This window comes from Stenella coeruleoalba (genome assembly GCF_951394435.1).
Source record: "Stenella coeruleoalba genome assembly, chromosome: 7".
NCBI classification, from domain to species: Eukaryota; Metazoa; Chordata; class Mammalia; order Artiodactyla; family Delphinidae; genus Stenella; species Stenella coeruleoalba.
The window spans coordinates 116808514-116824860 of NC_137153.1; the positions used below are offsets into that span (position 1 = coordinate 116808514).

At 44.5% G+C, this 16347-nt stretch overlaps 1 protein-coding gene across 2 annotated transcripts in view; it reads left to right on the forward strand.

The window, feature by feature from the left end:
* Positions 1-16347, forward strand: part of GPR107 (G protein-coupled receptor 107) — a 76583-nt gene that overhangs the window by 20385 nt on the left and 39851 nt on the right. For both annotated transcript variants that reach the window (XM_079925755.1, XM_079925754.1), the window contains exons 5-12: positions 210-349; positions 2242-2279; positions 3873-3929; positions 7825-7935; positions 8286-8419; positions 13407-13482; positions 15037-15110; positions 15507-15624. In XM_079925755.1, coding sequence (XP_079781881.1) covers positions 210-349; positions 2242-2279; positions 3873-3929; positions 7825-7935; positions 8286-8419; positions 13407-13482; positions 15037-15110; positions 15507-15624 — 748 coding nt within the window. The remainder of the gene's footprint in view (positions 1-209; positions 350-2241; positions 2280-3872; positions 3930-7824; positions 7936-8285; positions 8420-13406; positions 13483-15036; positions 15111-15506; positions 15625-16347) is intronic.

Here is a 16347-nt window from a genome sequence, read left to right on the forward strand (position 1 = left end):
CTGGCCTACTACTCTTGGGCAGGTTCTTTAACCTTTCTGAGCTTTCATTTCAACATCTGTAAAATGCGGATAATAGAATCTGCATCATAGGACATCATGGGACTGCATGAGATGATGGATTTAGAGCTGGAAACAACACCTAACTTAGAACACTTACTGGCCATAAGCATTACTTTGAACTCTTTTTCTTCTGTCTTGTTTGAATATAGAGTGCGAATAAGATCTCCACCAGAAGCTGGTACCCAGTTACCAAAGATCATCTTCAGCAAGGATGAGAAAGTCCTTGGTCAGAGCCAGGAGCCTGGTGTTAACGCTGTTTCAGCAGGGAGCCAGACTCAGAAAAAACAAGGTAAACTGTGAGGCAGAAGCGAGCATTTTCTTCACTACCCTGATCTGAAGATTCTGTTTTGTTCCTGAGTAAAAACACATACAATCTTAGCATTATTTTATTTTTGAGGTGATATAAAAATATGTAACAAAGAAAAATGTGGAAAATATGGGAGAAGAAATGTCATTTCTCCTTACTCCCTGTGTTAGAATTTTAGTAATTTATATTTCCTTCTAAACTTGTTTCCTAAGTCTAGAATATTTGATTTTTAAAACTCATACACGTTTATAATTTTATAAGCATCCCTGTTCACTCAACTTTAAGTTATTTCATACTTATCAGATATCCCATTAAATGGATACTGTAATTTGCTCAGCCTTTCCCCTTAAAGAGACATATTTCAACCTTGATGCTATTATATTAAAACATTGCTACATCAGACATTGTTATTTGTAGATTTTTTTTCATATGTAGAACTTTCTTTAGGCTGGGTTCCCAGAATTGGAATTTCTGGTTCAAAGGATATGAATACTTTTGAGAATATTGATACATATTTTCATTCCTCTCCACATGAGTGGTGTGAATTTATACTCCTATTGGGAAATATATAAGAATAGTGCCCACGTCACCATGTCCTAGACAATACTGGGTTTTTGGTTTTGTTTTGTTTTTTAAATTCTAAAGTGAAAGGCAAAAAGGTAGTCTTGATTTTGAAGTCACTTTTTTTTTTAAAATTAATTAATTTATTTTTGGCTGTTTTGGGTCTTCATTTCTGTGTGAGGGCTTTCTCTAGTTGTGGCAAGCGGGGGCCATTCTTCATCGCGGTGCACAGGCCTCTCACTGTTGCGGCCTCTCTTGTTGCAGAGCACAGGCCCCAGACGCGCAGGCTCAGTAGTTGTGGCTCACGGGCCTAGTTGCTCCGCGGCATGTGGGATCCTCCCAGACCAGGGCTCGACCCCGTGGCCCCTGCATTGGCAGGCAGATTCTCAACCACTGCGCTACCAGGGAAGCCCTGAAGTCACTCTTATTACTGAGGCTGCTCTTTTCCTCCGTATGTTGATTAACCAATTTATATTTGTCACCTCTTTCATTAACCGTTAGGTTTATCTAATAATTTATATGAGTGCTTTAAAGATAACTATTTATTGTATTATTTATGTGTCTTTTTCTCGGTTTGTCAAAATTCTAACCCAGATTAAAAGATGTGCAGAAATGTTACATTTGTGTGATGATGTAGTTTCACGTATGTGCACCATCTCCTCCTCGTCTAGCTTCCTCAGGCTCACATAACCATTCCCTGGGCAGAAAATCTTCTTTTCCTTATTTTTTTTCTGAAACTCTCTCCCTTCCTGCAGGGAATTTGAGATGCTGTCTTCCTCACGAAGAGGGTCTTAAGTAAAAATAAGACACAGCTGCCCTCTCTGTTCATTGAAAGAAGTCATTAGCAATTTCTACACTCCTTGCTGTGGAAATAAAAATAGTATGCTTTATGCTAATATTATTTCCCATTTTTCCATGTATATAAATAAATCTCATATATTAGATATATATGTATTTTAAACAATGATCTGTTTTCAAATGTAATTACTTAGAAGATAAGGAAGTCATTCCACGTGGTATCTCTGACAGTAACATGCACTAGGTTATTTAGACATGATTTCCCTCGTCTGTACTGAATATTATCATTTATTAGATTGCATTTATAATAGAACAGGTTGCCATTTGCGGCTTCTACAGCTCAGGAGTGTTTGGGGTTCTAAGCAGATGGCATTTCACAAGATGGCACGTGGCCTCACCGTTTTGATTGTTTCAATTATTTGATATTAGACGAGCTAGAGTCTCATAAAATGATACTGTAATATACATATGAGCTGAATCATGCAATAATAACTCTTAAATGGTTCTGCTTCTAGACAGTGGAAAGTCTGAAAGAAGTACAGTGGATTCAAAGGTAAGAAATAACCTGACTTAAGCTCTCAGCTTTCCTGGGTGTAATATGTTTGTCTGTGTATGTGTGTGCGTATAGGAATGTATATACATGTGTATATATGTACACACACAGGTGCGCACACATACATCTGCATGCCTGATCTACGGGGGTTGCCTTCTGTTTGGGGAGATAACTTAGGCACTCGGAAACAATTTCAAAGTAAGACTGAGTGCTGAGCTATACAGCACTTACATGATAGAGGCTCAGATAGTGAGAGGAGAGGGAAGTGGGCTCTCGGAGAGCCCTCTGGAGAGAGGCGTCACCAGGGCTTGAAGTTTGGTAGATTGGGGAAGAAGAGAGCGAAGGAGGTGAAGGCCATCATGAGCAAAGACCGGAAGTGGAGATGAGCATGGCAGGTGCTGGGCACTGGCCTATTGGAAGTAAAAGCTACCTATTTGGGAGCAGAGAGAGGTGTCTTAGTTAACAGAGGGCTGGAAAGTTGAAGGCATCGATGCACAGAAAACAGGAAGTCATCGTGTGTTCTTGACAAGGATGGAATGTGATGCAGAAGGTGTTAAGGGAAGGTCATAGTTCTGAAGGAACGTGCAGGGTAGCTAGCCTTGGAGAGGGAGACAGTGAAACTAGAGGGACCAGGAGGAATGCTGTTGTGATAATACAGGTTTAGGGTGATGAGGATCTGAACTAGAGCAGAGCTTTGCAATCAGTCTGGGAGGTCATTTGGGGCTGGTGGGAGGGTAGGAGAAGAGGTAGATTCCCCCGCCCCCCCCCCCCCCCAGAGGTGTAGGAAGTAGAAATAGCAGAAGGAAAAACGGGAAAGTTTTGGTTTGGGATATCTTGATTTTTCAGTGATGGGACATCCAAATGGCGGTATTTTATTTTGTTTTAACAGCTTTATTGAAGCATAATTGATATATAATAAACTGCACATATTTAAAGTGACAATTGGATAAGTTTTGGCTTGTGTGTATACCTATGAAACCACCACCACAACAAGAGAGTGAACATGTCCATCACCCCAAAGGTTTCTCCTGTCCCTTTGTCACCTTCCTGTCCCTAAGTAACAACTGATCTGTAACTATAGATTAGTTTTACAGGAGCTGCTATAAATGAATTATGCAATACCTACTCTTTTTTGTCTTCTCTCATTTAGCGTAATTATTTTAGGTTCGCCCATGTTGTTCCATGGGTCAGTAGTTCCTTCTTTTTGTTACTTACCTTCAGTCTGTCGTACTGGTGGCAGTTTGTAGATCATTTGAAGTCGGGGATAGAGCCCAGGTGCTGTGTCAGGGTGTGACCTGAGTTGGCATCCGTTGTCTAGCGGAAGCTTTAAGACTAGAGAGGTGTTCAGTAGTGAATATGGGGTATTGAAGAGACAAGAGGTAGGTGAGAAAAGGAAATGGGTAAAGAATTACCATTCTCTGTGAAAGGTGATTTCATACATCTTGAAAAAATGGTGAATTTCTTTTTCAGTGAGCTTTTGAAGAAAGCTTGGGTTTAAGAAAAGCATGTTCTGGAGTTTTAAAATTTTTATTTTTATTAGCATGCTTTTTCCACCAGTCTCATTCTAAAATAGGTCGTTAATGTCTTTTTTAGGCAACAGGAGAGAAATCCTTTTCTGTTCGTAATAATGATGGGGCAGTTTCATTTCAGGTATGTATTCTCTTTCAGTCAAGCTTCGTAGAATTTCTCTCTACCATGTAAAAGGGTGAATTTTAATAGAAATTTTGAATTGAGGAGTAGAAATGTAGGTATGCTATGTGTCAGTCACTTGAATACAGTAGCTCTCTCCATAACAAACCTACAAGGTGGGTATTGTTACCCACCACTTAGCAAATCGTAAATCTCTGAGAGAGAATAACTCAGAGTGTTATGTTCAGTGTGAGTGAGAAGGCCCATATTCCAACCCAGTGCTCCCTGGCTGTCCCCACACCTCTGCCTCTCCAATCCCATGCTGCCTCCCACTCAGAGTGTGTCAGAAACACAAACTTCTGTACCTGAAAGGACCATTGTGATCTTCTAGGGTGATGTTGTCATTTCAGAGATGAGTTCACTGAGCCTCAGAGGCCTGACTGACCTGCTCAGCTGCCACCATTGTTAACTGCACATGAGTGTCTGTGGCAGCATCACGGCCCATGTGTGGGGTCCGGGGGAGGACACTGGACTGGATCTCAGAGCACATGTGCTAGCTGGTGACCTTGGACAGCTCACTCAGCTTCTGAACCTCGCTCTTGAATGATCTGAAAATGGAAAATGAGGGCACGTGTCTCACAGGCTTGTTAGGTGTATCATTCTTCAAAAATAAAAGTGCTTTGTAAAGCACTATACAAATAATCTTTTATCATTAATTTGTAAGGATCACTGTCTCTTTCCTAACCAGTTTTCATTAATTGAGGTATAATTTGCTTAGAGGGAAATGCCCAGGTCTTACGTGTATGGTTCAGTCAATTCTGACAACTGCATGCACCCACATAACCCACTCTCAAGATTCTCTGTATTTTTACCATCTCCGAAAGTCCCCCACCCCTGCCTCTGCTATTCTGATTTCTTTCACCATAGATTCTTTTGCCTATCTAACAATTTTTATATGTTCTTTTAAGTTTAGTGACCATCGGTATTAACAGCTAACAGAGCTTTTGGGGTGCTCATCTGCTCTGAATCCTCAACAGCTTCCCTTCTGTCTCCGAGTAAAAGCCCAAGTCCTTCCACGTGGTCTGCAAACCTGCATGGTCCAGCTGCTGTCAGCTTTTTCACCTCAGCTCCTGTTTCCTCCCCACCCCCTGCTTATTACTCTCTTCCAGCTACACAGGCCACCTTGCTGCTGCTAGAAAAGATCAGGCCTTGGGCTCTGCTCTAGCTGTACCTGCTGGAGGGACATTCATCCCTCAGAATCTGTGTGATCAATTTCTTCCTCCTTCAAGTCTCTGATCAAATGTCACCTTTTCAACAAAGCTTCCTCCAATCGCCCTGTTTTAAATGCAGCACCCCCCGCCCCACCCCTGGCTCTGTTTTTTCCCTTAGTGCTTCTTTCCAACATACGGTATACTTGTACTTATTTATTGTATTTATTATCTGTCTCTCCCTTTAGAAGGTAGCCATAAGGGCAAGGATTTCTATCTGCTTTTTTTTTTTTTTTTTGCATTATGCGGGCCTCTCACTGTTGTGGCCTCTCCCATTGCGGAGCACAGGCCCCAGACGCGCAGGCTCAGCGGCCATGGCTCACGGGCCCAGCCGCTCCGCGGCATGTGGGATCTTCCCGGACCGGGGCACAAACCCACGTCCCCTGCATCGGCAGGCGGACTCTCAACCACTGCGCCACCAGGGAAGCCCTCTATCTGCTTTATTGCTGCTGTATATGAAATTCCTCATCTTGGGCCTGGCCCATAACAGGCTGCCCATCAGTCATTATGGAGATGAATGAGTGAGTCAGACATCGTGCTAAGTACTTACATGTCATCATTATCTCAGTTCATCCTCCCAACAGTCTGTGAATTAGGTACTATTATTATTCCCCTTTTACAGATGAGGAAACTGAGACTCAGAGAGGTTAAGTAACTTGCCCAAGGGGAGGGTTCAAACCCAGGTTTGTCTGACTCCAAGGCCCATGTGTTTAATCACTTTGCTTTACTACCTTCTTAAGAAAATACAAAAGGTACTTTTCTGTCTTCTTTCCCTCACTTTAAAATGTTTGTTAATAAAATAAGTATTTTGAATGTTTCTTTTTTAAGTCACAAAAGGAAAGCATTTATAGGATACACATTTGTCAGTTACTAGTGCTTTGTGTCAAGGTGAGTACTGAGGGGAAAGCAGCATTTGTGGTGATTCAGAACAGTTGCTTCAAACAGCCAGTTCATAGGGTTCTTGGGATGCATAGAACAGGCAGCACACAGAATGGGCAGCTCGCTTTCTCCCTGGCTTCCCCTCTCCTTGTAAAGAAGCCGGCAGGTGGCTCCTTAGTGTTCTGCTACCCAGTGTCCTCCCAGTTTTGGACAGTACGGTCATTCTGAGCTTTTCTGCTCCATCCACAGAGGAGGTCTGATAGTTTATCTACCTAGAGCTGGAAAGGGACTGTCAGGGCTTACCCCAACCCTAAAATTTTCATTTTGCTTTATTTTGTTTTGTTTTTTTTCCTTCAAGTGTCAGGTGTCTACTCTGATCCACCATGATGGTTCTATTGATTTTTTTTTTTTTTTTTTTTTTGCGGTTCGCGGGCCTCTCTCTGTTGTGGCCTCTCCCGTTGCGGAGCACAGGCTCTGGACGTGCAGGTTCAGCGGCCATGGCTCACGGGCCCAGCCGCTCTGCGGCCTGTGGGATCTTCCCGGACCGGGGCACGAACTCGTGTCCCCTGCATCGGCAGGTGGACTCTCAACCACTGCGCCACCAGGGAAGCCCCTTATTGATTTTTTAAAAAAATATTTTTTAGAAATTTCATGAGAGTCTTACTTTTGTAATTAAAATTACATGTTTAGAAAAGTTTTCTTTTTGTGGCTACCTTGGGTGGACGGGAATACATGCTCTCACTTTACAGTGAAGAGTTTGGGACATGGTTTAATGCTAATAATTTCAGCTTGAATAATTCTTGGTCTTTTCTTTTCGTCTTCTTGTCAGATGTCTGTTTTTTCCCCCCATTCTTTTAAATTTTGAGATATAGTACCTATAGAAGAGTGTATAGTACTTACGTTGAGTACACGTAATTATAAATAATCACCTTTGTAACCATCACTTGGGACGAGAACTAGAACAGTGCCAACACCCCAGAGCCCCCTTGTGGCCCTCATGCTCCTCTGAACTCTAGAGTAGCCCCTATCGTGAAAGATGTTATCATAACCATTTCCTCCCTTTTCTTCATAGTTTACCACCTATATATGTAACCCTAATCAGTATATTTTAGGCTTTTAGTAAAATGTTCTCTGGAATTGATTAAAGTGTCACATTCTGTGATCTTTTTATATATATACATTTTTAAATTTGCATTAAACTTCATTTGAATACGTGAAATACTGTTGAAAACAAAGAAAAATATCTAAATGTAGAAAATGTAGCCTCTGTTACTGTTGTTTAAAATCATAGGGGTAAATTTTGATGAGGGAATACTGGTCCTTTACCTTTTCAAGTATCAGATGAACCTCCTTTCTTTCTCAGAAGTATTTTTTACCAAAGAGCAAAACAACAATATGTGGGCTTGAAAACTAGAAAACTGTATCTTAGGTTAGCTCTGCAGACTTCTGCAAAAACCCATCACTGATGGATAGATATGTGATAAAGCAAGTGTAGTAAACTGTTAATTGTAGAATCTAGGTAGTGGGTACATAGGTATTCACTGTATAATTCTGGTAACCTTTCTGTTAGCTTGAAAATTGTTATAACAATATTAGGAGGGTATCACAGAATAAGAAGCCGTCTGCTTAGACTCTGCTCTGGGAGAGTTTGATTATCTGAGTAAGCAGTCTGCTTTCTTCTGTTCATGGTATTCACGATTTATTTCTAAGATTTAAAATTTTAGCCGAGGATTTGGGTACCCTTAAATTTTTTCCTTCTTCACTTTCAGTTTTTCTTTAACATCAGCACTGAAGACCAAGAAGGCCTCTACAGTCTTTATTTTCATAAATGCCCTGGAAGTGAAGTACGGTCTAACGACAAGTTTTCATTCAGCCTCGATGTAAGTACCATACAGAAACTCACATGTGGGTGTTGTCAGCCGTGTAAAATGGGAGACAGTTATTTCTTTAGGAGAGTAGTTTTAAGAACACTTAAGCCAGAGTAAGAGAAACATGTGGCCAAAATAACATTTATGCCAGTGGGCAGGATACTTCAGCAGAGGGTTCATAAATAAGAAAATATAAAGCAATTTAGGGTGTGTTTACGCTCTCAGCCTATGCATTAAGAATGTGGTTGTTATCTGCTGGTACTCACTTTCTTGAACTTCCATGAAACAGCTAAGATTCCAGATTGCTGAATATGGGATGATCTGTTTCTGAAAAGTAAAAATTAATGTCATGTTGGTTTCAGATCGAGATCACAGAGAAGAATCCTGACAGCTACCTCTCAGCGGGAGAAATTCCTCTCCCCAAATTATACATTTCTATGGCCTTTTTCTTTTTGCTCTCTGGGACAATCTGGATTCACATCCTTCGAAAACGACGGTAAATTATCACCTCCTTGAGCCCTTCATCCAAGAGCGTTCGGGGATTTATATAATTTCACCTTTTGCTGTCTTCTGAACCTGGAGGACTTGGCACTAGCGATCCTGTTCTCTCCAAAGGGCATGTTCCCCGAAACAAAGGGAGACCGTGCAGGAGCCTTGCCGCCTGGGAGGCCTTTGCATGCCTTGGTGTTTGTTCACTTCCCATTGCTTTGTTTAAAAAGCAAATCCAAATATTTCAGTAATACACAAGCAAAATAAAATGTATAAGCAAAACATTTCCATAGCGAGGACACTGGAGTCCAGGACTCAGAGTGAACACATTGGTCCCATTCAGGGGCTCTTTGTTCTTAAGAGATGAGTGACGACAGCCCAGTGCCTGGTGGGAGCATGGAGTTGCTGCTGAGCGCTGAAGGCCCCAGCACAGAGCCTGGACAGGGTAGATACTGACCTCCAGGGGATCACCACTCGAGAAAAGCTCTTCAGAGCCCACCTGCCTGACTCTTGGCCTTTCTTCTGAAATCCCTGAGGCTTTAACTTCCTGTTCTTGGTACTTGAGGGGAGCAACAGTGTGTGTGTGCAGGGAGTGTTTGTGTCCCTCCCCCTAAATGGAAAACAATACTAATTTTCAGTTAAAAAATAGTGTGAAGTGTTTGTTATAGTATAAGGCCCATGAACTGTGTAAATGATGGTATGTGAATATGGTATTATAATATGGATTTAAATTCAGACAATAATTAAGCACCCCCAAGTACCAGATACCTCTTTCTCTGGAGCGGTGGGACAGAGTGAGATCTCTAACCTCTGGTGGCCAGATTGCCTTCTAGTGGACATGTTCAGCTCGGGTACTGGGCTCTGCTGGGTGTGGTTGCTGGTTCCTGTCTGTTATAAATCTTTTACATCCGCTGGATGGAACTGTGTCTTGTTTACTTGTGAAGAACCCTACATAATCATGTTTGGACTGGAGATCAGGCAGCCATTAATAAGAAAAAAAGAATCCTACAAATTCAGGCCATAAAAGGTGGTTGGGGGGCGGCGTTTGGTTTTTTGTTTGTTTGTTTGTTTGTTTTTGCGGTACGCGGGCCTCTCACTGTTGTGGCCTCTCCTGTTGCGGAGCACAGGCTCCGGAGGCGCAGGCTCAGCAGCCATGGCTCACGGGCCCAGCCACTCCGCGGCATGTGGGATCTTCCCGGACCAGGGCAGGAACCCGCGTCCCCTGCATCGGCAGGCAGACTCTCAACCACTGCGCCACCAGGGAAGCCCTGGTTTGTTTTTTTTTAAGAAAGTTTTGCTTTTGCCGTTATTAGAAAAGTAAGAACTAGGAGTCGGAGACCTGATTTCAGGTGTAAATGCTGTGACTCTTACCGCCTGTGTGCCTTCCTTCGCTCTAAGCCTCTTGCTCCTCGGCTACAGAACCAGGACAGTCATAACTGCCCTGCCTTCCCCTCAAAGTCTTAGATCCTTAGTTTTCTTATGTGATTCCCCCTGAAATGATGTGTACGAGAGTGTTTTGCAGATCAGGGTGCTATGCAAAGATGAGGGACATACAAAATAGTTTAGCCAGATGTTCAGTGGTATTTTAATTTCCTTTTAGTTAGCGATGCAACAGTCATTGTCGTTGGTTCACTTATATAAAATCGTGGCAGCAGTTTAAAACCTGTGATTAAACGAGGCTGACCTACTTTGTACAACGTATTTTAAACTTCTTGTTGAAGTATAGCTTATATACAGAAACGTATCATTTCAGCCCTCTGCCCCATCCCCGTGTTTTTTTTTTTTTCTTTTTGCGGTATGCAGGCCTCCCACTGCCATGGCCTCTTCCTTTGCGGAGCACAGGCTCCGGACGCACAGGCCCAGCGGCCATGGCCCATGGGCCCAGCCGGTCCGCGGCACGTGGGATCCTCCCAGACTGGGGCACGAACTTGTGTCCCCTGCGTCAGGAGGCGGACTCCTAACCGCTGCGCCACCAGGGAAGCCCCCATCCCCGTGTTTTTCCAGGAGTCTCACAGCCAGCCATGTGAGTCACGTCACAGATGTGACTCCAGGGCTGCCAGCGCATTTCAGAGACTTGTAGCCCCTTAGTGCTGGAGGGAACTGAGAGATTTTTTGCCTTGTCTTATTGAGGCCTTGAGCGGGGAAGTGAGAGACATGGCTAGCATCCCCCGACAGAGCTGGCCCTGGGACCCAGAGTGGCTTGCTGTGCCTTTGTGGTTCTGTTGTGGGCCCCAGAGCACGGGGAAGTGGGAAGGGAACGCGGGCAGCTGATCGGTTTGGTACCTGCTCTCTGCCCAGCCAGGCACTGGATGTCATGGCTCCTTGAGGCCATTGTTGGCCCATTTTCAGCAGAGGTTTCTGAGGCCTAGAGAAATGAAGGTCGTCAGGGTGGAACCCGCATGTGAGCCAGGTCGATGTGGCTCCCGAGATCTTTCCTTCATTCACATAACGGCCCAGCCATCAATGCTGTAACTTGGACTGCGAGTCTTGGTGGCCAGGGTGTGTGGTGAGCACAGCCCTTGACGGTTCTGCTCTCTGGGTAAATCTCATTACTATTCAGGAGGGACAGACTACTCTGGCCTTGACTTCCCTTTCGACCTTCAAGTAGGTAGGCACTGGAGCAGGAAAGTACCAGGGAGGAAACCAGTCCGGAAACTGGGTGTGCGTCAGCTCACGACACGCCCTCCTTATCGTTCTGTGCAAGGCCCTCTCCTGTTTTATTTCCTGTCCCCTCTCCTGTTCCTTCCCCGCACGGCCAGCCACTCAGATGCGTTTAGTATGTGTTTTGGGGATATTTGTGTATTCTTGTAAACAAATAATGTTTATTGGTATTGCATGTATTTTTTTATATAAATTTATTTATTTAATTTATTTATTATTTTTGGCTGTGTTGGGTCTTCGTTGCAGCACATGGGCTTTCTCTAGTTGCACCGAGCAGGGGCTACTCTTTGTTGCAGTGCGCGGGCTTCTCATTGCGGTAGCTTCTCTCGTTGCAGAGCATAGGCTCTAGGCGCGCGGGCTTCAGTAGTTGTGGTGCACGGGCTTCAGTAGTTATGGCGCGCAGGCTCTAGAGCGCAGGCTCAGTAGTTGTGGCACACGGGCTTAGTTGCTCCGTGGTATGTGGGATCTTCCTGGACCAGGGCTCGAACTCGCGTCCCCTGCATTGGCAGGCGGATTCTTAACCACTGTGCCACCAGGGAAGCCCTGCATGTATTTTTAATTTATATAAACTGTTCCATCTGTAGGTATTGTTTTTGTACATTTTTCACTCAGAATATCCTCTTTAAGATCTAGTCACATGGCTGCGTGCACATCCAGTTCATTACTGTCCAGCTACTCCATGTCATCCACAGTGAGCGTCCCCATTCCACTCACCCACCCCCTTAATGGTGGACCCCTAGGTTGTCTTCATTTCCCTGCTTCCCCATACTGTCATGATCCACCCTTCCTCCCTGTCCCCGGAGGGGTCTGCAGCCTCTGAAGTACATTCTCGGAAGGAGGTGCCCTGGGTGTCGGGGAGCTCTCCTTTAATTTCGCTAAGTGCCACCGGTTGCCCGCCAGGATGCGTGCCTGTGCCGGCTTATGCTCCTACGACACGTGTGCCGACACTGACACCTTATGTTTTGCCAGTGTGACGGGTATAAACTGGTACCTCATTTTCTTCTGCATTTCTCTGAATATCAGTGATATGAATTATCTTAGCAGAGACATGTTAACCTTCTGGGTTTTCCCTCTGTGACTGCCTGTACTTGCATATTTTTCTGTGGGATTTTCTGTGTTTTTCTTGTTGCTTTGCATAAGTTCCTCACACATTCGGATCTCAATCCCTTGCATGTCTTAGACATTGCAAATTTCTTCTCCCAGTTGAATTGTTGAGTAAAAATCTTTCATACTAATGGAGTCACAGCTCTCTAATTTTAGTCTTCTGGGCAGTGCTCCTTGGATCTTAAGAGGCCCGTTCCTACTCCAAGGTTACAAAATGTGTATTTTATGCTTAGCGGCAGACTCCACCTGGGTTGTAAGTAAGTGTGAAGCAGAGATCCAGCTTTCCTTATTTCTTATATAGGTTTGAGCTGATTTTTTCCCAATGTCAGTCATTAAGCAGGCTGTTCTTTTCCCACTGACTTGGTATCACCTTAACTATCAAGCTTCTGTACACACACGGATCTATTTATAAGCCTTCTGGTCTGTTGTGTTGGTTTACTTGTCTGATGCGACACCCATTTCCCATTTTTTACTGCTGTGGCTTTGCAGAATGTCTTGATATCCGAGAGTGGGAGTCCCCACTGTAGCTCTTACTCAAGCCTTTGTTTGCTTTCTTTAATAGAGTTTAAGACTTTTCTCCATCATGGTTTTGTTTGTCTTATTAGGTTAATTCCTAGGATGAGGCGAGAAGGGGTAGAGAGGAGTTGAATGCCTGGCAGACTGAAGGTGGACTCGTGCCCGTAGGGGGAGGTGGGGCAGTGGGTGCTTTGCGCCACTGTCCTGGTGTGTATGGCAGGTTCCAGCTGTGAGGGGGAAGAGGGGGCACAACCCCAGCGCTTTCTCTTTGACCAACCCTGCTGCCTGGCTCCAAATCCTCCTCTCCTGGCTACAGATTTCCCCTGTAGCTGTACCTAGTCACCTCTGCCTTCTTGGGGATTTCACGCCATTTTCATAGATCCGTCTGCCTCATTCTTGCCTCTGCGGGCTTTCCAAGGTGGTTTCTGGAGAAGAAGCTGGCAGCCTGTTTAGATTTCCATCTTATCAGGCCTGGAAACCCATTGTGCATAACTCGGCTCCATTCACAGCATTGAATTATATAGTAGAGGTGACTTGGGCTCCATTGCAGGCCCTTTCTGCTGGCAGCAACCACTTGTTTAAAAAGCTTTGTGTTTGTGGTTTGCTTAGATTATATTTACTGCCTCCTTATAAGTATATGATGCCTGGAGCTTCACCTGTTCTTTGGGAGTATGAAATATTCCTTTAATTCTTTTCTCTCTGTTTTTACATAGGAATGATGTATTTAAAATTCACTGGTTGATGGCCGCCCTTCCTTTCACCAAGTCTCTTTCCTTGGTGTTCCACGCAGTACGTATTAGTATTTTGGGGTCATTTACGAAATGATGTACAATGCCTATACTGTCTGGAAAATAAAGTAGAAGACAGGATACATCAAATAAGAGATGAAAGAATACCTTTGTCATGAAGCCTCCTTTGGTCTGGGAGGGACTGGTCACGGAGATAAATCATCACAATCTCCCTAATACTAGACTTGAGATCTTCAGACGTTACCTTCAGACTCAGTTTTCTCAGAACACTTGGTGGTTTTTTTTGGGTTTTTTTTCCCAGTCATTTCTTGAGATTAGTGTGCCACCTGCTGAATTGTTTCCATGACTTCCTTTATTTTTCCAAATATTCCCTCCGGTTCCCGTTTGATATGAAGTTCAGTGTTAGGATACTTATTTGAGAGAAAACTGATGCTCTAAAGATTGAGGCATAAGAAATGAGCTTAAGCTTTGAATATTTAGTACTGATGCAGATTGCAATGAGCCTGCCCATGGGAGTCAGATCACAGCTTCCCTGATTTGTAGGCCTACGAGGTATCCATGGGTTATGCGTGAGGGTGACAGTCTCCAGACATGTGCACAAGATCCTACTGCTCTTAAAAATATTGTCACAGAAAAAGTAATAATATAGCCGGTTACAGTCTCAAGAAATGACCATTATTTGGATAATTTCCCATTTGGGTGTAAGGTAAGAGATTCTTTCTGGAACCATGTAGATAACGAATGATAAGATTCTCAAGTCACTTTCATATCCAGACAGCCACGTGTAGGAGAATGAAAGATGTATAAAGAAACTGATGTCAGCTTTGGGAGTCCTGCCTGGAAGCATATGGGCCACTACTGAAACTGGTCACTTTAGTTAAAATGCACTGGTGATTTCAGATAGCTCTAAATTTACAGATTTTTTTCCAAAGATAACATAGTTGAAGCTAGGTGATCCCACGTAGATTTTTTTACTGACTTTACTGACTGATTTATTATGTAAGCAGCAAGGCTATGAAAGGTAAAGCTCTTGACTGGGGCATTGAAAAGACCTGTGGCATTTGGAGGTCTTTTTTTTTATTTGTTTTTTGGTGGTTTTATACATCATTTTATTTTATTTTATTTTACCTGGGCTACGGCAGCGAAAACCTGGAATCCTAACCACCAGGGAACTCCCTTGGAGATATTAAAGAATAGGCATCCATTTGCCAGAGTGAATCACCTGCCTCAAGAGAGGGGCCCTGGGACTTCCCTGGTGGCCCAGTGCTTAAGACTCTGAGCTTCAAGTGCTGGGGGTGCAGGTTCGATCTCTGGTCGGGGACTAAGATCCCACATGCCGCGTGGCGCGGCCAGAAAGAGAGGGACCCAGACTAGGTGTTAGTGACATGGAACCCTTGCGTCAAGTTCCTTGTCAGGACGCAGGTTTCCTGACATTTGTAGTGCGCTTACAGGCTTCACTGTGCATCAGCAAGCTCAGTATTACGGATTGGGAGCGGGTGTCCCCCGTCATGAGGGCGCTGGTGGCATTTCCTGTTCTGCTGTGTGTAAGGCTTGTCGTAGATGATCTTCCTGAAATGCACTTGTTTGATTGCAGATCGACTACCACTATATCTCCTCCCAGGGCTTCCCGATCGAAGGGTGGGCTGTGGTGTACTACATCACTCACCTGTAAGTATGCAGAGTGACCAGGAAGCACCCATCCTGCCAGGTGGCTTGCCAGACAAGATGGGGCAGCCGTGGTAGGACGAGACCTGCCCCACGTTGACTGGCCCTGCCCTCGCAGGGCAGCCTGCCGGATTCCTGCCAGGCCTGAGGCGTGTGGCGTGCAGTGGCTGTCCCGACCTGAGAGCTCGGGGCTGTCGACGTGCTCCTGCCGATCAGATAGTGGGGCGCATAGCTAGCTAGCGTGTGCCTGAAGGTGCTCACTTACGGTGAATTGCCTGAGTCTGGCCACCTGTCTTTTGCCGGCAGTGCGTGAAATCATAGAACGAGCTGTACACTCCAACTCCCAGAGTGAGACGCTAAAGAGACCCATTGGTGTCTGTTCATTTTTTTCCCTTGCAGCTTGAAAGGGGCCCTGCTGTTCATCACCATCGCACTCATTGGCACCGGCTGGGCTTTCATTAAGCACATCCTTTCTGATAAAGACAAAAAGATCTTCATGATTGTCATCCCGCTTCAGGTAAAGGAACCCTAGTCCTGCTTGTCCTCGTTCTCTCTTGACACTTAGCTGGGCTCAGCTCCAGGCCTGCCTGGGAAGAGGGAGTCACTTCTGGAAACCCCCGCTTCTGCCTCTGGGGTTGGAGACTGGGCCTCTCTTTCTGAATTCTGACAGACCTGGACCTCAGGTCATTGCACTGGGGGTTGCTCCACCATCTACCGTCTTTAAGCCAGCATGTGAATAGGGAGCTGCTGAGAAATTAGGGAATCTGTTTGCCTTGTAACAAGATGGTCCTGTTAGCAAAGAAGCTTGGGTACACGGTGGCTCGACCAACAAATTTTTTTTTCCCCCCCGGTATGCCACATGACTTGCAGGATCTTAGTTCCCCACCCATGGCAGTGAAAGTGCAAAGTCCTAACCACTGGACCGCCAGGGAATTCCCAACAAATTATTTTAAAACTGAATGACATCAGTGAGTTTCCACACGGTAGAATATGAGACATTGGGGCAAACATTTATTAAATGCTTTATATGTTTGGGGCCCCGGACTGAGGCCAACTTTATAAAATTGTGAGCCCCTCAGGAGAGGAACCTTGTCTTATGTATAACAGTCTTATTGGATATAGAACCTGGACATAAGGGACGCATAATAAACAGAGAGGTCCTAGCAGAGATGCACAGCTCCTCAGCTCTGCTTGACCAGGGAGCTTCTATCTGATAAAGTTGTTCTCGTCAGCCAATCAT